Here is a 27,505-nt window from a genome sequence, read left to right on the forward strand (position 1 = left end):
ATTGTATGTAGTAATTTACTTACTTACTTACTTACTTACAATTATGTTCTACACACACTCAACACACACCGGTGAACAGCAGCCAATTGCGCACAGCATACTCTCAACCGGAAATGACCGTCCACCTGGAGGACTGCATTGGGCACTGTGAAATGAATCCATGTATCTATATCTGGGCATACAGTCATACACATTCACACACACACACATTTATTCATTATTATATTTCTCTGACCTCCATGTTTGTCGACTGTGGGAGGAAATTAAAGTCCCTGGAGGAAGCCACGTGCATATGGGGAGAACATGGAAACTCCACCCAGTTAGGGACTTAAACCCAGGGCCCCAGTGCTGGGAGCAGAGTGTGCTTTAGATTTTGCAATCTACTGAAATGTATTTGGATGCACCTAGCAAACTAGTTTCAACATATCTTAAATGTATAACCTAAATAATAATATAATAATTCCCCCATTTAAAAAATATATGTTTAATTTGGGTGTCTGAGTTCAGATGGAAAGCAGGAAAAGTCACTGGAGTGCAATAGATCAGTTTTTTTAAACATTTATTACAGAATATGTGTGTACATCATATGATACTGATTTATGGCATGAATGTACTTTTTTCCTTTTTGCTAAATGTCTTTTTGCCTGTTTCTATTCTAAATGACTCTCTGATTCTCTCTGCCCCTCTGATTCTCTCTCGCACTTTTTAGTAAAGAAGGTTAAATGTGGTTAGATGATGCTATTTTCCATCAGATATTAGTCGAGTATCCCTCAGTTATTAGTCAAGTACCCCTCTCCCCTTCTCTCTATTTTTTTCTCTCTTTTTCTCTCCCACAACTTCTCTGGGGTCAGTAAGTCTCCCCATGAACAGTGGGCAGGCGGTCTGATCATTCCAGATGATGAAGACGAAGGGCTGCATGGCGCTGAAGGTGTTGAAGGAGCGGGATAAAGAGATGCTGCTGGCCGCCGCCGCCTCAACGCCCTGTTCAGTCAGGGAGAAATAGGCCTGGTGGCGGCTGTCCGTCAGATCCACCAGCTCCTCCTCATCCGCAAACAGGGCACATAGGTTTGGAGAGTTAAATAGACCAGAGAGACCTGGGAGGGGTGGTGTATTTGGCGTTAAATTCAGATTAATATTACAAATAGAAATATATTCAGAAAATATTACAAATAACAGCTTACAATTTACAGGACTGGATCTGATGTTACATTAGTGTTGGTACAGATAAAAAAGACACCTTCAGAGATCTTGTGGAGTCCAGACTTTTTTATACCCTTGAGTATACAGTGGCTTGCAAAAGTATTCGTATCCTTTAAACATTTTTTTTACATTTTGTCACCTCACGACCACAAACATAAATGAGATATTTTGAGATATGAGATTTTAAGTGATAGACCAACACAAAGTAGCACATCATTGTAAAGTGAAACAAATTATACATGGTTTTCAACATTGTGATCAAATAAAGGTCTGAAAACTGTGATGTGCAAAATAATAAAACCCCCTTTATTGATAACTAGTAGTGTCAGGATGCAGCAAGGGAGACGGAAAGGCGGACACAATTGCGAGTATTTATTAATAATCAATACGAATACATTTGGACTGGGAAAAAAAAAAGAGTGAGAAAGAAACACACGCAACCTGACTGACATTGAACACGCGCAAGATCTGACCCAGAACACTGAAACAAAGAGGCTGTAAATACACATGGAGGGAAACAGGAAACACCTGGGGTTAAGTAACAGGGGGGCAGAGTTACAAATGACACATGAGGGAACACTGAAGGCGGAGACAAGGAAGGAGACAAGATGTAAACACAACAGGGCCATGTGCAAAGAAGCACATGGGGTAAGGACTGAATAAAAATAAAGAGACAGAACAGGAAAGAAACGAGCCACGATCAGAAAGTGAAAAGCCTTTTACAGCTGTATGTCTTTACCAGCTTTGCGCATCTAGAGATTGAGATTTGAAGATTTAGAACTAAATTACACACAGCTGGACTGTGACTACTATAGGCAATTGATTGCATTGGATATTATTTAGGGGTTTCAGGCTGAATACTTTGGCACATTACTTAGAATTTTCAGAATTTTATTTGGTTAAAATTTTTAAAAACCATGAATCTTTCTTATTCCAACTCACAGTTATGTGCTCATTTGTGTTGGTCTATCACTTAAAATCTCATAGAAATATCTCAATATCACAAAAGTGTGTGGTTGTAAGGTGACAAAATGTGAAAAGGTTTATAGGGTATGAAAACTGTATATAATGTGTATTTCTGACAGTGTTCTGAATGCTGAAAGCTGTAAATAAGGAGGTAAGTTGAAATAACTGTCCATGCTAATGGACCATATAACAAAGATGCAGAAGGTGGAGATGGATGAGAGTTTTTAAGTCTGAATGTGAAAATGGTCTTACCGATTCTCTTCAACAGACTGCCCAGATCTGTGCTGATGGACAGTTTGGTCTTGGGCAGGGTGACCTCACACATTTCTTGTCTGAACCCGGTCATCTCGCGCACCATAGCTCGCAGGTTGTTCTCATTCAGGTTGTCCTCCAGCGTTGTGAGGGCCTTTTCGGACACTGTGTTCGGGACCAGGATGTACAGGCTGCTGTCACCGGTGAGGGGGAACTTTGCCACCTGGAACAGAAAAAGTGCAGAGTCAGAGTTGGAGATGAACACCTCACATGGGGCTGTTATTAAAATTCACAAAAGTCCAGTTAAAAAACTTCCCCCAAGCAGAGCAGAGTTAAAGAGCATTAAAATGTCTAACCTGCATTATGATTCAGTGCTGTATCCTGTTTAATAAAGTAGTCAAACGTGGTTTTGCTGTGTATATATATATATATATGGATGTCCTGATAGGATATTTGACCTTTCTGATCTGATCCAATCATGTTTGTATAAATAGTAAAGCCCTACAATTCAGATTTTTAAGATGTGATGGTAATTAATACTGAAGTAAAATTATTTTATTATTTTTAGCTACAATTAAAATAATCAGACATTAATAATTATTTTATATAGTTTCAGGTATTATCGGATGTATTTATGCTCTATTGTAAACTAGTTTCACACTCCAAACTCTAATCAAACTCTTTTATTTACTTTCTAAGTACTCTCCACAGTGTTGGCAGCTACAGAATATTGTCCAGTAATAGTGCCTTGAGGACACCAGATGTCTCACTGAACAATGTGGTTAAAACAAAAATTTGTAACTGAATTGTGATTAAAATAGCTGATACCAGATCTATTAAAATATGCATGGACTGACCCAAGATGTCCTACTTAGGCTGCCACCTAAACTCCAGCCCAGCATTTTCTACGTTCTCTTCCCTCTCTTTTCAGTCTCCTGCCGAATAATCATAAGCTGATGGCATTTTCTTAACTAGCAAAGCCTGTTGTAATGATAGTGGCTAACATGTGCCTCCGTTTCTTACCGCAGCATAAAGTGCTCACCTGGGCCTTTAGATTGGACATGTAGGTTGTAGCCAGGCTGAATTTGGAACTGTAGAGAGAGGGTACATTCACTACATCACCTGACAGAGTCATGAACTCCCTTTGCTTGGTGTTCTCTTCAAACGGCTTCAACCATTTACCTGCAAAAAACACACACACAAACTCTTATGACATACAGTAATCAAGTAAGATATATTGTTTCTCTGCATGCTGTGTCTGATCCACTCAAACACAGTGTCACTGTAGTCCTGAGAATGACCCACCACCCAAATAGGACTAGCTGCTATATGGTGGCCCTTTGGGGTGCTGACTAGAGATGCATGAATATCAATACTGGTATCGGCAGATACCCTCTAAAAGAGAGAAGAATACCCACTTGAGAATATCTTCCGTGTGTATTTGACCACTAAATGGCACTGAGTGAGTCTAAAATAAATGGTTTCATATGAAGCAATTAAGAAGAGAGTTCACTAATGTTTCATAACTGTGACACTGAAAAACAATCTACTTTCAGAAACTCAAGGAATATCCTGGCCAAGTGGCTTCATCTGATTGGCTGATGTGGTCCTGATGTCAAGAATAATTTGTTAAAAAATATGCCTCTTTGGAAAAATACACAAGAAAACTCAAAATCAACAAATATGTATAATGTGTAAACTACATTTTTTTCCAAAACTGAATAAAAAAAAACACCTACACCCCTAAACTGCACCATCGCTCCAACCACACTTTCACCCCAATCTCACCATTTCCCTGATTGTTCCTTTGCGCCAACCACACACTTATGCCAACCACACTTTCACCCTAACCGCACCTTCGCCCCAACTGCACCATTTACCCAACTCCTCCTAGGCCCCAACCACACCTTTAACCCCAATCTCACCATTTTCCTGACTGCTCTTTTGCCCTAACCACATACTTACACCAACCACACATTCACTCCAACCACACCTTCACCCCAACCTCACTATTTCCCTGACTGCTTCTTCACCCCAACTGCACAATTTATGAAACTGCTCCTATGCTCCAACCACACTTTTACCCTAACCGCACCTTTTCCCTGACTGCTCCTTCACCCCAACTACATGCTTACACCAACCACACCTTCGCCCCAACCGCATCTTCACCCCATCCGCATCATTTCCCCAACTGCTTATTTGTCCCAACTACATGCTTACACCAAACACACCATTACCCCCATCTCACCATTTCCCTGACTGCCCCTTGCTCAACCACATGCTAACACCAACTGCACCTTTGCCCCATCCACACCTTTACTCCAAGCGCACCGTTTCTCCGACACCTCCGCCCCAACCACTCCTCCATTCCATTTGCACCATCACCCCAACCACACCTAAATACCAATCACACCTTCACCGCAACCAAACCATTTACCCAAACTGCACCATTAACCAATACAATCTACATCCCAGGCCACACCTCAACCTTTGCCTCAACTGCACTATTAAGCTAATCACATGTTCAGCTACACCGAATGTTCACCCCAGGTAACCTTAACATTACTTACACACTGCATCACATTCAAATTTACAAACAAGTGCATACCAATTCAGCTGTCCCTAATCTGGGCTTGTAGATTGTATTGGTCAATGGTTCAGTTGGGTAAATGGTTTGGTTGGTTTGGTACAGAGGATAACTCAAAAACTCTATATAAAGTCAGAATTATTTAGACCCATAATGATGAACACATGAACACTGACCTATAAAGTAGACGGCATTCAGCAGGATGAAATCCACTGTTGGTTCAACAGAGTCCACCAGTTTGGTTATTTTTCTCTTTGTCTTCTCCTCCACCCAATTATTGACCATCATCACATTCTCCTCACTGCTATTGGTTAGCATTCCAGGCACCATGTCATAGAACTCCCGTGACTGGTTGATGAAAGCTTCTCTGAGCCCATACTCTGTGGAGAAGAAGAGTTTAAAGTTCTTTAAAGTTTCTTCACATAATATAATCCTTATATAACATTCGTTAAGATGCTGAATAAGATACTGTAATATCATGTAAAAGTTCTTAATGGGACCAAGTGAGATACAGGTGTTATAAATATATAAAGTGCTCCTTTATGACGGGTTGAGTGTTTAGATGGTTGTACTCTTCACACAAAACAACTTTTGTACAGTAGGGTTTATATTTTATTGGCTGTGGTTTACACATTACATGAGTCATCAATGTTAGGACATGCTGTCACAAATTCTTTTACCAGGAGGAACACGCCACGAGTCTTTGTCATAAGAATTGATATAAAGCAGATTTTTTTTTGTAAAATACATTAAGAAATGTAGAATACATTAAGAAATGTGATGCAAATTGACTGTGTGCTAATTTACAGTAAAATCACACAGAGAGAAAAAAGAATATGTATGAGAGAAATCTGACAGGCAGGCGTGTTTAACTTCAACTTCAGCTTTCTTGTCCCTCCTTGTTCTGGACTCTCATTGGCTCTAGGCTTTTCACACAACTGGATTTAAAGTAATTAAACGATCCAGATATTAAATGTGATTAACCTTTTTTAGAGGGCTTGCGAGGATTACATCTTTGAGCCGAGCAAACACTAATGTGCTTTTGATCTGAGGGCTTTAACCATGATTTATAACAATATTTGTGAATGGAAAATCGGGCCTAAAAGGCGCAGTGTGAACCTGGCCCAGGTCAGTAAATTTGATGTAATTTTATTCGATATTTTATTAGATAAGTGCATCACTACATACTGGGGTTGTAGAACATCTGATTGGCTATAAGCAGCTTCTCTTTCGTCTCATCCCTCAACATCTTCATCACCATGTGAAGGCAGGAGAAATCTTTGGGGAGAGAAAGAGCTTTCTCTAGCTCATCCCTCGTTTCTCCTCGAGCACCTGGGAGAGACAAAGTGGGAGAAAGAGAGAAAATCAGTCCAAAATCAAAATGTCCAAAATCAGGTGAAAAAACTGTGTAAAAGTGCTGATTGTGACTTTTTAGTTACTCCATAGTTGGAGTCTGTAGAAAAAAGAGAGGATTTTAACACAATCTGACTGTGATAAAAAGTTTACTTTTTTATATTTACAGTCGAAATTTGGAAAATTTCACAAGCAAATTTGCAGAAATTTACAAAAGTGAATTTGAAAAGTTTACAGAAAATATTTTTAGGGGATAATTTAAAGAACTGATTTTGGGGAAATCGACAGAATGATGTTTGATAAAATGTACAAAAATCGATTTAAAGAATTTACAAACATGTATCTATGGTAATTCACAAAGGCATGTTTGATAAAATTTACTAAAGAAAGTTTAAATAAATATGCAGAAGTGAATTTAAGAAATAATATATATGCAATTATAACTTATAACTTGAGGAATTCACTACACTACCAGTGCACAGGTGAGCTGTTGGTTCTTACCGAGCAGCAGGTGAGAGAGAAGGCTGGCAACACTGATGGGCGAGATAAGCAGGTTCTGGGTTCCCTGGGTGGTCCTCAGTTTTGAGTAGAGATGAGCAGAAAATGCAGTTAAAGACTCACTAACTATAGCCCTCCAGGACCTGCTGTCCGGGTCAGGACACGGCTCCCAGGGCTGGGTGTGGTTCAGACAGCGAGGGGGCGGAGCAGCTGCAGAGTGGTTGTAGGAGGGTGGAGTCAGTGAGGCGGCAAGGATTCTTCATTAGCATTAGTGATGTTATCATTTTAACAGGTCTCTAATAGAATTGATTATATTTCTATCCATATTGGTTATTACTATCATTGTCACTAATCATTGTCAGAGGTTTAACCCATACCAAAATATGTATATAATAATTATGTATTTTATACATTTTAAATACATTGCATTCCAAAATATGTTTTACACACTACACTGCACATTTTAGAAAATATATTAGAAAATATAATCACATTATTATTAAAAACAATCTATTTTGTATCTGTTCGGCTATTTACCATATTTATTTTAATTGTTTGTTTGCAGTTTACATGCACTAAATATGCTACAATCTTTTTGTAAAATATTTGTGTTGTTACATTATTTTATTTTATTTTTGTTATGTATTATTATTTTTAACAAAATAAAACTCTTGGTAAGTTGCTGTTTATGGAAGAGACAAAAGTTTACAGATGTTTTTTTTTTTTGTTTTTACTGAATGTATGAAACTCTTATATTTAATCTTTATAACACTTTTTAATTTATTTATTTTAGCAGTAGTTATTTTTTATATATTTTTTATGTATTTTATATATAGTTTATATGTTTTTAAATAAATAAAAATAAATCAATGTTTTGTCCAAAATAGACTGATTTATTGAGATATTATTTTAGGGCCATATCGCACGCACCTAATATGTAGCTTAAAGTTAAAGGTAAGTATTAGCAAGTATATATTTTAAATAGCAAAATCAAGTTGCATATGTACAGGACATATATACTAAAATATGTATATATACTAAAAATATATACTAAAAATTAGTTTCAAAATACATTTGACATATTTTTAAATTTGTATTTAACATATATGTTTTGGCTATTTTTGTACATTGCAAACATATATTTGATAAATATATTTTGACTATATTTTTTCTGTAAGAGTAAACAGCACACATAAATCAGATTTTTAGTTTTTTAAGTGTGAACCATATATCAAATATATATATATATATTTTTTTTTTTACATTTTTTTATCCCATTTTCTCCCCTATTTTAGGGGATGGCAAGCAACATTATTTATCTAATTGATTTTAAACAATTGCAGTACATTTGGATAACATATTTCTTTTACATTTAGTTAAATGTAATATGGATATATATTAAATGGTAAATGGAATATAATTTTTTTGTTCAATTAATACCTTTTTATTAAATATATTGAAAAATATAATTGTTACTTAAGATTCACAAGCAAGATATTGTGACATATATTGTGGTGAAGTGAACATGCACAGAGGTGAAAATGGACGGTGGTTTAACTTACGTTCCACAACGACTTCTGCTATCACCGTATATTTCTCCGACCCCACAGTGACCTCACAGCGATACAAATCTGTATCCATTGGTTTCGCTTTATCAATTAAAATGGTCCAATCACTGTCTGCAGGTCCAGCAAACCAGGTAATACGACTGGCCACTTTTTCATTATCCTCCACATTGCTAGTAGTCTCCGCTGGTGTGAGGCCTTCTGGTTTGCTATCCCCTTTGGACCATATGGCGTTGGCATAACTGGTGTTGGTATACGTCTCCAAGAATGGACGGCATGGGATCATCACAACGTCGTCCTCATCCACTGCGACCACCAGCACTTTGTCCTGAACAGGAACATCTGCGTTTGAAAAAGGTGATAATGGAAGATTTTAAGAAGTGAAATACTGCACCATAACCTGACAAAATAGGGTTCCACAAGAGTGCATGAGAAAAAACATGGGGTATCTGGACAATACATGTAACACACACACACACACACTTAACAGGTTGTTAAACAACTTTTTTTATCTACAAAATTAACTTACTTCAATGTATATTTTAGACTATTTTAATTATTTTAAACTAGTGAAAAACATACTAAATCCCCAATACTTTTTTCTGATTATTTAATTACTGCTGATAGTACAAAACCAGCAGGTGGCACTCTGTGCACTATAATAGGCATAGCTGAGGCTATGTTACCTAAACTTGGCAAAATGAGTTATCTGGTCACAACAAATCAATGATAGTTTAAACATTATCATTGAATTTGGATGAAATGATAGCTAACAATAAGCTAGCTAATGGAGCTAATTTTTACTAGCCAGCTAACTGCACTCACATTTTCATTGGAAAACAATGTCCTGTGGGGAAATTCTGGCTTATTTTCCGCTACTGTGTAAAGAATTTCCATATGTCTACTGTGTTTCTAACGGGTGCTAATGCTTAGCTAGATAAACAAAATTGTAATTCAGAAAAAAAAACTTTTAAAGTTAAATGAGTGCTGGATGTTAATCTACACAGATTTCTCTCCTGAAAACTCTTTATTTGGGCTGTTTACTGTTTATAAGTAATTTTCCCTGGGTGCTGGGTGCAGCAGTATTAGCATAAGCGGCTAACCGCTACTGCTAGCCGCACTTAGCACTAGTAAATGCTGCCCAATAGCGCTACACTGAAGAACCCTAAGTGTTCCAGTAAGCCTGAGCAATATTAGCTATTAGATATTAGCAGTTGGTCCCACATAGCTTATTTAAACACGATAAACGAGCAGGTTACATTCTTATATACTCACCTCTGAACGGCAAAAGAGCTAGCATGGTTAGCGGCTAATGATAATGCTTCTCCAGCCTCGGTGCTGGAGAACTAAACTGAAACTACTTTATAATGCAGTAAATTAATTCAGCGCAGTGACTTTACTGTTCCTTACAACCTGACTTGTAAAATTCATTCAAAATTCGGATTATAAAATTCGGCTCACTGACAATTTGGTGGAAAATGAAAGGATTTTAAGTGCACCTTATAGTGTGACAAATATAGTATTATAAAATGAAGACAGTGTTTTTCTCACAAGTTTTATCATATATTTGTCAACATTTTAAAACATTATCTAAGTACATTTAATACATTTTATTTGGAGTCAATGTGGTTAGCTAGCATTTTACTATTTTGTAAAACACTGCTGTCCTGATAAGAAAAATATAAAAATTTCTTTCAGGCTCCAAACAAACAAATATAGCTAGCTAGTTAGCGTTATAAACTGCGATATTACTAGCCATCACACACACAAATGTTTATTCAGTAACGTTAGTGTAAGTCCTACACCAAACTGATGACGTTATAAATTAAATGTCACCAGATAATAAAATATCTTAAAATTTTATGTACAAATTATTTACTTTGGTAATAATTTGCTTGAGTTTCTCTCTCCCAGTGCAGTGTAGTTAGTGTTAGCTATGTAGCTACACAGAGCAGCACCACAGAACGGCATCAGGGAGCCAAAAAACACCAAGTTAAAGTTCCTTAATAATCTCTACTAGAATAAAGCTTTAAACTTCTTCTTTTCACTTTTTTACAGACACAGACTGACTGGTTACGAGATAAAGATAAGAGCTGAAAAGTTTAGCTTAGCATTAGCATGCTGAGGTAAACGAGCACTAGCATACAACTGCTAAACTAAAAGACTGGCTGCCTTTGTATTTGTATTATTAGTAACAATGTACTGTGAATTATAGGAGAAATATATTCACAGTCAAATTTATTATTTAATGAATTTCTACCATGATGCTTTGCAGATATACAGTAATATGCTATTTACAGGTTTTGCAGAAATAATTGATTTATTATACAGTAGTAATGTTGTGGAAACTACAGAAATGTTTCTATAACTACAGGCTAGTTATTTTTTATATATCTTTAAACAGACACATTTTGATATTTGATGTGGTCATATGATAAAATGCTAATAAAATCATAATATTGATCATATTTAAAAAAACAAAAACAATATTTGTTTCTGTCACTAAATAGAGCAACTATTTCAATAAACTATTCAGTTGGATATTTGTATATTTGTATAATGCTTACTGACTCCAAAAGCATATTTGTAAAAATATTAGCAGATTCCTCACCTTGAACCGTTAATTTAAAGTTCCTCTTCAGTTTGATGAGCCCATCTATTGACTGGCCCTTGGCCACACATGTGTAGTGTCCGGCGTGTCGGAACTCCACCGGGCTTAAGGTCAGTTTTGGCTCGTCCCAGTCCAGAGTTTCATATTTAGAACTGATGTCTTGGTTGTCTTTGGGTAAGAAGGTCCAGGTGTAGGTTGCAAACAGCAGGTCAACATCAGGGACTCCAATGCAGGACACGGTGAAGTTGGAGCCAACAGGAAGGGATATGTCCTCTACTGCGGACGAGAACTGAAAGCACATATTTTCCTGTAAGTCGCTTTGTAGCATTTCTATATCTCTATATTATATAGATAATATTTTTATAAATATTTAATGTGTAAAACATAAAGTAGCAAAAAGTATAAATTGGCTAATTGATTGCATTTAAATATACCTAAAATCCTCCCTGAACCACTCTTTGACAATCCACATGAGCCCCATTAATCCTGGCATTGTCATCTTGGAATATGCCCTGACCTCATTCTTTGGAAAAATAATGTTGCTGAACCTAGACCTGACCAACTGCAGCAACCCCAGATCATAGCTCCGCCCCACAGGCTTGTACAGTATACATTAGGCATGATGACTAGATTAGCCACCTCATATCTTACCCTGATGCTTTTTTTATAAGGCTATACAGCTGTTCAGTCCTAGTCACTTGAGTTCCCTTCCAAAATGCTCTTACTTTCACTATTAAACATACCCCTTAGTTCTAGTGTTGTTTTTTTATTATTTGATTTCAAACTTGAGTGCTCGTTAATCAAAATCATTCACAATATACTTTCTACCACATTCCTTTCTTGAAGATGATGTTTCCTTCCTGTCCTTACACTTTGTTTGCATAATGACGCATTGGACAGTTTTTAACCTGATTTTAGTAGTTTCAGCAATCTCCTTAGGTGTTTTTTAGGCTTAACACGAGCCAATAATTTGACCCTTCTCAAATAGATTAACACCTTTTTTTTACAACCACAGGATTACAGTGTATTTCCAATTGTTGTTTAACAAATGAAAGCTACTCCCTGCATCAGGTAATTAATTACCCAGGCTCCCAGCTATTCGTTTTTGTCAAATCCAGTTTGTGACCTTTTTTGACCAGACAGTGTATACGTATATAATTCTGGAAAAAAATTAGAGACCACTTAAAATGATAAGTTTCTTTGATTTTAAAGGAAGATGGATGATCATAAACCATAAAACTAAGCTAAACCTTTTGCACCATGAGTGGCATAAAGTTATCCTAAAGTAGTGTGTAAGACTGGTGGAGAAGATGCATGAAAACTGTGATTAAAAACCAGGGTTATTCCACCAAATATTGATTTCTGAACTCTTAAAACTTTATGAATATGCAATTGTTTTCTTTGCTTTTAAAACATAAATCCCTTGTTGTGAATAACGGTCTGAAATCAGGCAGTAAGAGTTTTATTTGAAAGTGTAAAACTGTGATGGATCTTTAGACTCACTGCAGGTCTGTTCACTTACCCCCACAAACAGCAGGAGGATTATTCCACGCAACATGGTCTTGCAACTCTACAATCACACCAACAGAGACACAATCAATACTCACACACACCACACGCAATAGTAAAACCAGTCTGATAAACAAAGCTGTGTTTCAATTCAAACAGTAGCTAACCTCATTTACCAGCATTAATCTCTGACTTACCAAACCAGCTGCTGATATGATAATATAATGCCTTAATAAATACAGTGGAGCAAATTAGCACTTTTTGTACCAAATTTATATAAAATGTAATGAGCTTTTGTAGCGTAATTTCCACAGATTATATAATATACAGGTAATATTTGTATGTATTTAAAATTATAAAAATATAATAAAATGCAGAACAAGAACATATTTATCAATAGTTTAATTATTTTGTTAACCATTTAACATTAAATGTTGTTTAAACTACAGTTAAAATTATTTCAACCGCATTTCAACACTGAACATTGATCATGTGCCAGCTGGGTACAGATAGAGCTTACCAGCTCCAGAGCTCCAGATCCACTGCTGACAGCGACACGCAGCTGAAGAAGCCTCCTGGAGGAAGATCCTGTGGTGGACAGTGGGACGCAGACGATGAAATTATGTCCAAACAAAAGAGAAAGTGAACTCACTCAGACCCCACAGCAGCCACACACTGCAGTAATGTTTAGAGTGTGTGTGTTTCAGTATGATGAGTGTGTGTGTGTCTTCTTCACTACTGATGGGTGAATTATTACTGGAGTGTTTGCTGGATTGGAAGTGTCTTTATTTGCTCAGTTCCCTTTAACTGAAATAGACCCATTTACTGAAAGTCACATGACCCCTGTCTGGCAGTCGACCCGGCTGTTGGAGCTGCTGGGGTCTGTTGTAAAACACATGAAACCAAAAACAACTAACAACTACCTGCTATGAGAACAGTGTTCTGTCTATTGCTCATTTACTTCAAGAGTTGTCTGGATGTCAGCAGTGTAAACTCTGCCTTTCTCGTAGGTTTAAAAGTAAAGAATGGTCTTGCCCAAGACTCTGTTCTAGGATCACTGCTATTCATCAGACATGATGCTGATGTTCATAATAGTTATCAATGAATATGGGCCATGTTTTTCTTGTTTATATTTCTAATTAGACATTATTTATTTTGCTATTTTTATTAAAAGGGTCATAGTGATCATGGCAACTCCAGAGTGTCCAATTCTATTTGTCAGAGACCTTCTGTAGAGTTTATTTTACTGATAGGAAATGTGTCCGTAAACCTTTTTACATGTAGTGTATAAAATGTATGTTGTTATGTGGTGTTGGTGGGGCACAAGTGGATAACACCACTGCCTGCCAGTGAGCTACCATGTGGGACACTAAAGTTAAAATTTTAGCCTGGGTGACTTTGCAGCATTGCACCAATAAGAGTCCTTGGGCAAGACTCCTAACACTACATTGGCCATGTAAATATTATGCTGCCTTAAAACAGCTCAAATCCTCACTAATGTAAAAATAGTGGTATGTGCAGAATCCCTGTATAATACAGGATTCTTGGATAGGTAAGAATGGTACGAGCTGAAACTGGCTTCAGTTGGTTCTGAGTCGAAATTGTTTGTACTGGGTTTAGCCTGTTTTTTTTCAGTATTACTTTGGCTGCCAATCAGATTAGATATTGATTACAGAACCTGCTACTGGCCAATAAAGCTCATAACGGCCTTGCCCCTTAGAATGTGGGTGAATCCATCACTCACCAGCACAGGCCACGTCCACTTACATTACACTGACTTTTGCATTGAGGGAGAACTTTTTATACAAATGTACACTGACTAAACAGATAAATCTCTGTAAGAACAGTAGTGCATTTGCTAAAATGAAATATTGAGTTTTTTAGTGAAGTTGTTAGATGCCAAATGCAAAAGCACAGCATTCTGATAATCTCCCAACTGCTTTGTTTTGGAGAAACTTGGTTTTATTTTGGAACCAGAAAACAGAACCGAGTGGCCTGTTTTTGCTGATCTGTCAAAATTTATATCAGCAGCCTCTTTCACTTCTCTAAACTCCTCCAGACGTTTTTTTGCGACAGAGGTGCGAGAGCAGATGAATACAAATAATGTAAGTGTGAATCTGTGCCCTGAGGTATTCACTCTGTAGCTTTGCCCGCTGCAGCCGGGGGGGCCGTCTGACCCGGCTGGTCTGGAGGGTCGCAGTGATTCTGGTCCAGGTGTGTGAGGGTGTTATCGGACTGTGACGCAGGAGGAGCTGGATGGAGGCCTGAGGAGCTTATCAGCTCAGCTGCAGCTGCTAGAATGTTTCCAGTGGAAAAGCTGAGGCCTGCTGCAGAAGCATTGAGACATCTGCTCAAACACTGTTTCTTCTGAAATCAAGGGTGTTAAAACAAGTTTATCATGCTTTTGTTGGAGTAACTGTCTGTACTGACCAGAGAAGACATTCTTCTAGATTCTGGAGAGGAAACTTTATACCCCTCTGGCCCACATCTGGCCGGCATTACCCATGGTTCCAATGGACCTGTTGCTTATCTCTTCACATCAGAGGGTCCTATTTTATTGGCGAACTTCTGTTCTACATGCATTAGACAAGCATTTGTACACATATTTCGACAATGGGCGTTCTTACCTTAAACTTACGTAAAACAGCAGGATGTAGGCCTTTTTTGAAAGGGTGCCAAGACTGGTGCAAGCAGTGTGCAAGACTGGTGGAGGAGAACATGCTAAGATGCATGAAAACTATTAAAACCAGGGTTTTTCCACCAAATATTGATTTCTGAACCCTTAAAACTTTATGAATATTAACTTGTTTTCTTTGCATTATTTAATCTCTGCATCTTTTTTGTAATTTCAGCCACTTTAAATTTTCTGCACATGCTCTAAATGACAATATTTTAATTTGGAATTTGGGAGAAATGCTGTATGTTGTTTATAGAATAAAACAAAATGTTCATTTTACTCAAACATATACCTATAAATAGCAAAATCAGAGAAACTGATTCAGAAACTGAAGTGGTCTCTTAATTTTTTTTTTCCAGAGCTTTATGTCTGTCTCACCTTTAAAGCAAATGGCAAAACAACTATGAGTATATGGCTTAGTATTTTGTTTATAAGGTATTTATTATCAATTTTATTACCAATTAACCAAGTCATTAATAATATTGTAACATTAGTGTTTTATTAGTTATTTTATAACAGTTTTATATCCCAGTCAATGTTTAATAGTAACATAATTAGCAAAATAATTGACTTACTTACATCCTTAATGTCAACATTTAAGGCCCTTTTTTTTGCGGCCGCGGTAATTTCTAAAATTAGCCAAAAAATGCTCCCTGCCACCACTGAATTTTCACTGCAGCCCACGATTCCACCAGTTTTAGTGACATCATCATACATCATCGACAGAGGGTGTTGCACAGTGGAGGTAAACAGATGTTATCATGTTATCGCGCTGAAGATCGTAGCATTCTCCGGTTCCAACTGCAAACGAACTTTCCTGGTTCTGGACCCTACTTTTTTGGGTGGAAACGTGGCAAAATTAGGATCACAAACCAGAACAGTGATGGTTCCATGTCGGTGGAAAAACGCTAATATAGTGTATATATTTATGTTGTACTTATGTTTTCATTAGATGACAAAATGAAGCATTGTCTTTAAAACTTTTTGAAATGTGTACATAATACATTGACATGCCAAAAGTCATAGGACAGAAACTAGTATCACCTGCACTGAATGTGGATGTGATTTTGGTCAGAGCTGCATGTTGCTAGTGGCTGTTCAAATGTTGCCGGTCACCATCATTACCACCCACTGCACTGCTGACCACTGTGTGTTGAAAAATTAATCTTCTAGGGTGTATCCTGATACAGACATGACACTGTGGACAGAGGAACACATACAGGTGTGGGTTTTGCCAAGCTGTTTTTATAGTTAAATTCTAACTTAACATTAAGGGTACATTAATTAACAGTACTTACTACAGTTTTTTTTACAGAGAATTATACATATAAAAGTGTCACATTCTGAACAAATGAATCAGAACAGGGTTAAATTATATGATTCTTTAATAACAATATAAACAATATACAAAAAGTTTCAGGCTGCAGTCCACAAAATTTTGTCCACAATCTGTCTAAAATGATCAACAACATTCATCAAAATAATTCACATGTAAATTACACTGCAGAAACATAGTAATCTTAAATCTGGTCTAAATGTACAGTATGTTTCATTTTGAGATTACTTTAAAAACATTATAAAAGTATTTAACTTATTTCTACACATTTTAGTTCTTTTAAATTACTACCAAATTACATCTAGCGAAAACATCTAATTCAATTGGCAAAGCATGCAGAATGTATTGTTTATTGAACACTTGAATAAATTATGCTAAAAATTGTTATCTTACTGTAAAGTAAATTACACTTATCAATTATCAGATTAAATGAATTTTAGATTAAATGACTTAAAATATGTTAAATAGACCAATTCCAATTCTATAATGCCAAAATGCTAAATATTACAGGGCCTTCTTACATCTGAATGTTCGGACCAGAGTCTGAACCAAGGTTGTTGTGCTTGCTACATTGTATATTGTACATTTAGTCCTGCATCGGGACGTGGCATGTTTTCAATTTGGAAAATTGTCTTTCCAGGTGCTGTGCTGAAATTTACCTCCCTGCCAGAATCAGAATCTCTGAGTGCAGGGGCGCACCTGTAGCAGAATGAGTGTAACAGAATAAGGGTTAATCTACAGTTACAGTAGATACAAGAATCAAGAGTGTAATCTGTTGTAGCCATACTGCTGCGTGAAACACTTGCACGCCAAGTCAAAGTCCGGCATTAAAACCCCTTCTTTTTTTACTTCTATTGTGTAATGTGGGACAACAGCCTGACACAACTTCCTGTAATTGGTCTGAAAGTTCAAAGTACGAACTGTGCAAAAAAGACAAACTGTACCAAGTTAGAAAGTAAAAAGTCTGAAGCTTCAGCCCAAACAATAAGGTACAGTAGGTGTGAATGCACACTTAGACCAGATGTAAGATTTTATTTTCTGCAGTGTAAAATAACTGTACATTCATTAACCTCTCTACAAAAATACATTCAGCATATTTCAACACTCTAAAAAGCCCACAGTCCCAGACCTTGTCCTTCACACTCATCACAGCCTTACTGCAGAGTCTCTAGAGTGGTATACAGGAAGTGCGCTGTGTGCAGTAATAATAAAAAGTGCAACCCTTTTAGACATTTTTATCTTAACCCTCTCATGCATGAATTATAATAAACTCAGTCAGGATTTTTTTTCTAAGTGTTTTTATACATCCTTAGGGATGTAAAACAAGGTTTGAAAAAAATATATATTCTATCTTTATTCGATAAAGAAATATTTATCTGTCCACTCAAGTGTACTTCATGCATTTTTCGTTGTAAAAAAAACACAAATGTAATTCAGTTATACAGTTGTAATATGGTATTCTGTTGGAATAGTGGAACTGAGGAGGATATTGTGACACAAGAAAATGTCTCTGAACCGTAGAACCTTATAGAATCTTGATTGTGACTGGTATTATCATACTGTATTCTTGTCAAGTCTCTGAACTGTTAAGTGAGCATATTCTCTTATAGTATTTTATAGCATGTATCATATTTCCTGTCAAATCATGCTTGTTGCTAATTTCTGAGACTATTTTCTATGATGGTTGCCAAAGCATACAGGGCACAAAGCTACAAGACACTGCATGCAGATGTACTTGGTTCTTCGTGTGCTGGCATTTTATACTTTCTTGAGCTGGGGCCAGTGGTTTCCAGGGGCATACTGGATATTGGGGTGCCCTAAGTTTCAACAGCCTCATCTCCTTCATCTCCGTTCCTCAGCCTCAACTCCCTCAGTAACATTTCCAGACTCACCTTCACTATCACTGCTTGACCCTACTTCTCTGCTCGCAACTGTCTGTACTGGCAGACATTCCTCAATTAAAGAAGTTGATTTACAGCCAAAACATTAAACAATATGAATTATTTTAAAAACAACACTGGAAGTAATTGACATTGCATAAAAGTTGAAAAATAGCTAATGATGCATGATGTAAAATTAAGTGGACAGATGATTAATCTACAATTCCCTCCAATATAAAATCAAAATTTCGAAAATCTTTACATAATATGTCACCTTAGATGTTACTTGATGTAATTATATATTTTTTTACCTGCGGTGATATAATTTTATAAAAGGTAGAAACAAAAATAGCCAAGGTGTTTGGTGGTTCTCCCTGTCTGCCGGCCATCTTGATTTCATTGACTTCTTTTTCCCATTACAATGACCAACCAATGGGATTTTTTTGTATAGGATGATGCAATAGCTTCCACTACAGTGGACTATATGCAGCAGTGCCCAAAATTGCAAGCATATTTAAAGAAAAAATTTTTTTAAACAGCTGTACACTGTAGTGACCTCTATGCATGAAAGGGTTAAAGTATCTTCCCAATAAACAGCTTAAAGCAGATCAACAAATGTAGCAGTTCTAAATTACTAACATACTAAATTAATTTCATACTCATAATTCACAAAACTCACTACTCTGTTTAACACACCGTTTAGCACAATAATGTGTTGTTTGGGACTCCGACCACATTGTAGTTGTAGTGTCTGGTCACTAGGCTAAGCTAACACAGCTAACAGGGTTCAGGAGCTACATTCTGATTGGCTGTCTGAGTGTCCCAATGTTACGGATCAACCAAACTCAGCCATTTGGTAAATGACAAACTGGTGTAAACACATTGCAAAATCTGATTTTTTTTTTTAGTATATATTTACGTTATTATTATATTTATCATTGTTGGAGCACATTTTCATTACATCAGCATTACAACAGATTTTATAATATTCTGTAAAATATTTTTGCCTTTTTTTAGTTTCTTTTGGACATGATCTCACTGAGACTATACTAAATCAAGTTAAATAAATATATATATATATTTTTTTATTTTTATTCTATATTAAAAAATCTATTTAATATTATTATATAAAAAAGTTCCACCTCACAAAAAAAAACCTAAACAAAAAAACTAAACAAAAACATGAAATTCTGGCAGGTCTGAGTGACATGTTTCATCACTAAAAGAATATATAGAATAAAGAATATTAGGATTTGACCAAAAATTGCCCAACAAAAAAAAAGATTTTTTTTTTCACAGTAAATGTGAATTAAACAAACAAAAAAAAAAAACAGATTTCTAGGGTTCAAACCTTTGGCCATGATTTCGGCAGACTGAAATTAAATCATCTGACATGTTCTAAAGTGTTCTCAGTGTGAATCAGGCCCGAGTTTACAGTCCTGGAGACTCGCTCTGACCCCAGTTCTGATATCTCAGAACCAGAGTCCAAATCCACCTGACCTGAACTTCAGTCCCAGGCTGCTGCCTGACCTTTCTACAGCTCAAACTATCCATTTCTTCCGACTTAATTAAACAGAAAATTGTAAGATTCCACAGCAGGTATAGTTTTGCTGCTGGGCTCTCTCTACAGGTGTAGACTTACTTGTACTGCAGTAAATGTAAAATCAGGCTTTAATCAGGCACCCCTTCATGGACAGCTGTGCATGTGCATTAGTCGAAGAGCTGAGGGATCCAGAAGACGTATCTGAGGCAGGAGGAGCATGTGAACTGAGACAGTGGAGTAATATCACAGGATTTTACACTAATATGACTCCGGTTATTCAGTATTACACAGTTCTGGAGAGAGGAACCACACAGCTTCACCAAAGTTTCAAAGTGCAACAGTCGCATTCCGACCCATTCCAGAGAGCGAATGACCGAGATACAGCTCTCCCTCCATTACAGTAAGTGTACCGTCAACATCAATCTAAAAGTGCTGTTTTACAAATTGCTACTAAAGGCTGATTTAAAATGATCAAAGAAGATGGTTACTGCAGCTTTAGGTAATTAATACATTGATTACTACATTAGCCTCATAGATCCAGTGTAACGTGTCCAGGCAGATTGAGTACATCTGAGGTGGGTGGGGTGTGGTGAGTCGAGGGCGAAGTTTTGATGTGCAAGTCTTTTAATTTGAGTCTCTGCGTTGGGTTAAAGTGACGGCGATGATCTCAGAGTGTGAGGAGTGAACGTTCTCACTCCGTGCCAGAGTTTAGCTTGAGCTGATTCATGGGGTTCCTCGTTAGATTGATGTGAAGATAAGTTTCTGAGTTTCTCCTGGTAAACTGCACGCTCTTCAAGCCTATTGGTCAGCTTCTGACCATCATGCTGGAGACTGTAATACCTCTTTAAAAGAACTTTCTGGAACAGGTTCTCCTGCAGAACACACAGAATACACTACATTTAAAACATTATTAATTATTAAGAATTTAGAAGGAAAAATACACCACCACCTGCAGCAGCTTTTAACACCAACCTTAAACCCTCTAAACTCCAGGCTGTGATCTAAAACTAAATGGTTAAAATCCAGTATGAATCATTCAGTGACAACTATATTTACTATCTATCTATTATACTATCTAAAATATTGAGTATCTCAAATAATTGTGAATTTCATCTTAGAATTGTCTTATATTTTAAATTATGCAGTATCCACTATGAACTATTTAATGATTAATATCAATATAATTGACCAAAAGATGTTTCTGTATATACTGTTAATTGTTGTGGAATTACTTTGAATTTTTCAAAAACCTTAAAAATACAGTTGTCCCAATGAACTGTTCAGTCTCTACTTTTGCTTATTCTGTAATAAAAAATGTTTAACTAAATTCCTTAATTTCCTATGATATATTCTGTAATTACTAAATATTTTGTAGTTAATAAACTAAAAAGTGTTAACTATTCACCCATGCTCAAAACTTAAGCCTAAACCTAAACTTAATACAAAACGCAACACAAACACTATTCATCTATCTTCTTTGGAAGATTATCTCAATAAAGTGACATGATCAGATTCTGATACTCACTGTGATTTGCTGTGCAGTTGGTGCCTGACGGCGCCCCCTCTTGGGCTTGGCACAGTATTGCTCCAGATGCTGAAGGTTACATCCTTTAACACAGCACTGCTCCACAATTCCTTTACCCCTAGAGCGAGGGCCTCCGTACCGTCCCCCACCACCACGACCTACAACAAACACACACACACACACCGAAATGTTAAAGCCACCCAGATTTACCTCTTTATTTAAAAAAACCCTTTCATGTGACTTGTATCTGCTTTGTTTTCTGATTAATAGTTTTTTTTGCAGTTTGGTCTCATTCAAACACATGTATAAGATTATTAAGACCACCTTCTTGGTTCTACACCCATTATTTTTTTTTTCAGCTCCACTGATTATATAGAACACTTTGTAGTTCTATTATAATATTTACAGACTGTAGTTCTGTATCTGTTTGTCTAAATACTTTATTATTATCCTCCTTTCACCCTGTTCTTCAATACTCAGGACCCCACAGGAAAGAAAACCACCACAGAGAAGCTGTTATTATTATTATTATTTTTCTCAGCACTCCAGTGATTAGCAGTGTTAGCATGTTGGTGGTGTATGAGGTGTTATTGTGTGTTGTGCTGGTGGTACAGTAAGTGGATCAGATACAGCAGTGCTGCTGGAGTTTTTAAACACTGTGTTCACTTACTGTCCTCCACTCTATTAGACAATACTATCCAGCTTGAACTGACACTAAAATGAGACTCTAGAGGAGTTAATATATCTCAAAACATGAAACCGTGAAAGTTTGGATGCCTGTGGAAGAATACCGAAGAGTTTGTTTTGTGAGCAACGAGGGGCAACAGCACAACACTGACAATACTCAATCTTTTTCCGCAATTGTTGCAGAGATAAGCCTATTATTGAAGCGTTTATCACTCAGCCTGTGTCATTATGTTCCTCCAGACATTTGTATAACCAGAGAGAAAGAGTGTGAGAGAGAGAGAAAGACAGACAAAGAGAAAGAAAGATGAAGAGAGAGAGAGGGTGGCCTTGGCAGAGGAACAGGGTGAAAGGGCTCAGAGGAGTGAGAAAGCGTTCTGACGTCATCAAATCTGAATCAGAAAATCCAGAGAACAGAGCGAATGATGAGATTAGACTAACGTTAAATGAGTAAACATTATCAGAACCAATTCCAGACCGACCACAGCACTGCGTTAGAACGTTCTATACATCATTCTGGCTATCAGAGTGACTTATTTGGCTGGCACGCTGGTAAACCGAGGTGTCAGCGGGCGGCGCGATAACGCCCAGCGTATCTCTGTGTGGTAAGGTCAGTTTTCACAAACCGATGTAAACTGAGGTGATTAAACTCCGCTCTGTAGAAAATAACATCAGCCAGCATTCATCTACTAAACACTCATTACATTACATGGACCAAAGTATTTGGACACCTGCTCATACACTGTTTCTTCTAAACGCAAGGTTATTAAAGGAGTTTATCTTGCTTTTGTTGGAGTTACTGTCTCTACTGTCCAGAAAAGACTTTCTGCTAAATTCTGGAGCATTCCTGTTAGGATTTGATGGACTGAATTTAACAAACGCTGAGCAAGTAAGGTCAGGTTGTTGGATGATGAACGCAGTACTCCGACTGCTCCACAGCTTAATACTGGGGTCTTTATACCTCTCTAGCCCACATCTAGAATTATACCACAGTTAGTTCCGACCCTGTGATGTGATTGGCTGAGTAGCGTTTTATAAGTGCCGTTATCAGCCAGTAATGCACTGTAACCGAAGCTCTCCATGTATTACTTCGCCACATACAGGTAACCTAGCAACGATGCAGCGCTTACGAACCAAACAGCGCAGCTGCAAACTGAGCAGCAATGGAACTGTTTTAACTCGCAGAGTATTTATAACTAAGTGTGTCTTTAATGGGTGCAACTAAAATTAGCTTAATATAGCACTTGTTAGAAGGGAATGTCTACAAATATCCAACTAATTTCCAACTTTCTGCTGGTAGCTGGTCTTTGATGGTGAAGGTGGATAAAAAGCTGGTCATTCAGGAAAAAAATACCCTATACTGGTAATCTTGCTGGTTAACCAGTTTTTTACAACACAGTGTTGCATGTGATTTTGGTTATACTAGGGCATACAGATATTAGTTGTCTAGCTTGGTGTTGCTGGTGAGGCAGGTCAGCCAGCTTTTTCAACTTGGTTTGATTGTCTATCTTGGTCATGCTTCTCAACAAGCATGCTTTTATTGGTCAAATCAGTTATCCAGCTTGGTCATGCTGGTCATATTGGTCATAAATACAACCCCAATTCTAATATAGTTGTGATTTTAGGTAAAACATAAATAAAAACAAAATACAATGGTTTGCATATAATTTTCAATCTATATTCAATTTAATACAGTACAAACACAAGATATTTAATGTTTAAAAAGATAAAATTTATATATTTTTGCAAATGTTCACTCATTTGAAATTTGATGCCTGCAACACCTTTTTTAAGAAGTTTTAACAACACTCCATAAGTGTTTTGGGACTAAGGACACTAATTTGTGAAGCTTTTTGGTGAAATTCTGTTTTTGTGTGTTTCTATGTGTGTGTGTTTGTTACCTCTATAGAATCCTCGGTCTCCACACACAAACTCCAGGTCAGAGATTAGCTCGGTTCCACACCGCTGTGTAGCCGCATCCCCAAGGTCCGGAAGAACCGCCACATACAGCAGCACACAGAACACACACACACTCCGCCAGCACAGCACCTGTTCAGCAGAACCAAACACACACACACACCTGCACAGTTATCACACACTCCTCCCACACGCTAAACAACACACACTGAAGCATTCCTCAACAATCAGTGCAGTGTGTGTGTTAGCTGATAATAAACTGATTTGAATGTACAAACTCATGGCCTTCAGCAAAATAAAACAATATACAACACTGTCAAAAGTTCCAAGACACCAAATCAGTTCACTTTCCAGTTCATTTACACTGCAAAACAATCAGTTTTTTTATTTAACGTTTTTTTGTAATGTCACAAAAAACAGCACATGTCCATCCCTCTGGATGTTCAGCCCACAGCTCTTTAGCCCCACCCATTACAAATTAAGTTATAAGGAGTGTTTCAGCTTGAACTATGTTTTAAAGGTTAAAAGAAATGACAAAGAGAGATTGAAAATTGTTGCATACAATTATGAATTTTAAAGTGTATAAAAATAAAATCAACAAAATGTAGCATATGTGTCTATTAATGTACATTCGTATGTAAACATCCCTGCATGCTGCTTTCACTGCATATGGAACACTTGTGCATGTTTCAATACACAACTTTTACTACTATTTATTTTTTTCATAAATCGCTATAATGTGTTGTGCAAATGTGATGGCACACTAAATATGTTACAATATAGTTGTATAAACTGGAAATGTGTAAATGAATGTCAATTTTAAAATACATTTCATATTTTAATTAACTCACTTATTTACACTGAACATGTGCAATGTAAAAATGGGTGCACAACTGCATCTAATTTTTTCACCTTTTTTGCTATAAAAAACGGTAAAACAGTAAATCTGTAAGAACAGTTAGTAAAACACACATATTGAAGGTAGACACATTTGTGATTTTGTTGTGATGTCACTCATTAGCATTTATATTAGCATTTTTAATGTGTGTAAACCATATTGTCTAGGTATCAATGTCCCAAATTTGTTTTAATATAAACATAAAACAGTTTTATGAGTAATTATTTCTATAAAAGCTCCTCTTAAATGGAAATAAAGCTCAAGAACACTATAAAAACAATAGCTGCTCTGCTGCTAATTCAGTGATATTAGCTAGCAAGCTAGCCAGTTATGTACTATAAAATGTGCTAAAATAGATCAAAATTGTTCTCAGAAACAAGATTTGATTTGAATTCTCACTTTAATCCAAACAAATGCTTAAGGTTAATGTTATTAGGCTGTTAGTAGGGGTTGTGTTAGCATTAGCAAACATTTACTGAGTGGGTATTTTATAAGATAATCCCTTATTAAGTCCCATAGCGGGGAAAATATATTCATTTTATTAATGAAGAGCATAAACAATTATTTTTGCTCACTCAGAAAATTTCGGAAGGAAGGTGAGTGTTCCTAAAGCTGAACAGAAACATGGGCTTTTTGTACAGAAAAAAAGCTCATGGTTTAAACTTTACATATATAGAATGACCTCACAAGCTAAGCTAAAGCTAGTTAACTAATTAGCTAACTTAGCACACAGGCTAATGCTAACGCAGCACCCTTTCCTCCCTGTACAGAGCTCTACTGCCCACCTAAACCAGTTAAAAACACTATAATAACTTTCTTTCATACAATTTGAAGGCAGTAATTAGTATAATTGCATAATCTATTCATAGACACACAAACACAGATGCAAAAACATAAATGTAAATAACTGAGTTTCTGATAGAGAACTTCTGAATTATGAAAGTTTTGTCCAGCTGAAGTGCTAAACCACATAGAAAGGAAATATATGGATAATTAATCTATATATGACATTTTAAATACGTTTTAAATATGTATTTCAACCCTCTTCAGGGTATTCAGGAAAAAAACCTGTTTTTATTTAGTTGCCGTTTTCATGAATTTTATATTTATATTTCCTGTCTAGGCAGTGGTCTCTAAAATGCTACAGTGTTGCTATAAGCTGTATGCATTAAATTTACAACTTAATTCACTTCCTTACAGGTTAAAGGCTGTCTGAAATGTCCTAAAGTGCATTTACAGAAGCTGAAGTGATGTGTAAATTAATATTTAGCTGTAATTTTAGTTTTATATACAACAGTATTGTATATAAAGGGTTCAGTTATTTTAAAGGTTAAATTATTGCTGTAAGTTCAGTCATTTATTATTATTTAGAATAATATTAGCAGTATTACTCTTTATATTTCTTGCACCAGTACATGTAGTAATGTGCAGACTAGATATATTCCAGAATGCATATATTAATTATTGCAGCAGTTTAATGCATGGTAATATAAGCCAACACCAATAATTATAAAAAATATATGAAAAGCATTAAAAAAAAACAAAAAAAAACAATGTACTGCAATTTTTTGAAAATATGTTTTAAATACATTTAACTTACAAAGAAATACATTCCCATACATTTATTTTCTGTGTGGGGGAGATCATTTCATTAAGAACATAGACAAAAAGTTACTCTGAAGTATTTCTCATGGTGCATTTATTCTAAAAAGCTATAAACATATAATATGTCAAATGACAGCAGAAATATACTATAAAATTGTCATTTAACACATATAACACTTTTGCATAGGTCTGCAAACTGCTTTAGGGTTTTTTTTATTTCGCTATACCTGTCTAATTTGTGTCTAATTTGTATTTTGCAGACACTGGTGTGTATTTTGTGTGTGTGTGTGTGTGTGTGTGTACCTGGAGCATGGATCCTGCAGCGGCGAGTGTGTATCCTTCACTGTGAGCCATGGCTGCTGTGAGTGTGTGTGCCCCCCTGTAGCCAAATCTCCAGACTGGCACACACTGCTGCTGTTTTATAGGAGGGCAGGATGGGCTGGGCTCCAGGTCACACTCACTCACACACACACACTGATATGTAGGCTTATGCACAGGATCTAATGGGTCTAAAGTTGGCCTGTCATGATCACTGTTTTTGTTTAGATGAGACATTGTCCCAGAGATAATTGCGTTAACAATATAAATGTCATTTTTAAGAGCATTTTAAGCCACTGATATGATATAAATGCTTAAAATGGATTTACACACTTAAAAAAAAAAACTTTAGTTTATTTGATTTGTAATTAAAAAATAAATATTTTCTCTAAAAAAAATGCGCTTAAATAAAGTTGAGATTCTGGTTCATTCAAGTTAATAAACTTTCCTTGCTAGGAAATAAATAATGAGAAATACTGAGGTCAGCTAAATTTATTGAGGTTATGTCTATGCATTGTAAGGCACCAAACAAAAATGTCATGTACTCTAATGTAATTTTATAAAACTGTGTCATCTGGTGT

The 27,505-nt window shown here is 36.4% G+C and overlaps 2 protein-coding genes across 2 annotated transcripts; both read right to left on the bottom strand.

The window, feature by feature from the left end:
- Positions 1–542: 542 nt before the first annotated feature.
- On the bottom strand, positions 543–13,300 carry serping1 (serpin peptidase inhibitor, clade G (C1 inhibitor), member 1). Its single transcript, XM_007236960.4, has 10 exons — positions 13,062–13,300; positions 12,555–12,602; positions 11,033–11,321; positions 8,419–8,763; positions 6,860–7,066; positions 6,194–6,337; positions 5,182–5,385; positions 3,461–3,600; positions 2,419–2,641; positions 543–1,094 (listed from the first exon to the last, which is right to left on the bottom strand). Exons 2-10 carry the CDS (start codon positions 12,588–12,590, stop codon positions 778–780), a joined length of 1,905 nt encoding a protein of 634 aa, XP_007237022.3. The 5' UTR covers positions 12,591–12,602; positions 13,062–13,300; the 3' UTR covers positions 543–777.
- A 6,284-nt stretch (positions 13,301–19,584) lies between these two features.
- Positions 19,585–27,056, bottom strand: igf3 (insulin-like growth factor 3). Its single transcript, XM_007237057.4, has 4 exons — positions 26,910–27,056; positions 24,088–24,235; positions 21,503–21,660; positions 19,585–20,849 (listed from the first exon to the last, which is right to left on the bottom strand). The coding sequence occupies exons 1-4, from the start codon at positions 26,958–26,960 to the stop codon at positions 20,625–20,627; spliced, it is 582 nt and encodes a 193-aa protein (XP_007237119.3). The 5' UTR covers positions 26,961–27,056; the 3' UTR covers positions 19,585–20,624.
- Positions 27,057–27,505: the final 449 nt, after the last annotated feature.

This window comes from Astyanax mexicanus, chromosome 12 (assembly GCF_023375975.1).
Source record: "Astyanax mexicanus isolate ESR-SI-001 chromosome 12, AstMex3_surface, whole genome shotgun sequence".
In the NCBI taxonomy this organism is placed as follows: Eukaryota; Metazoa; Chordata; class Actinopteri; order Characiformes; family Acestrorhamphidae; genus Astyanax; species Astyanax mexicanus.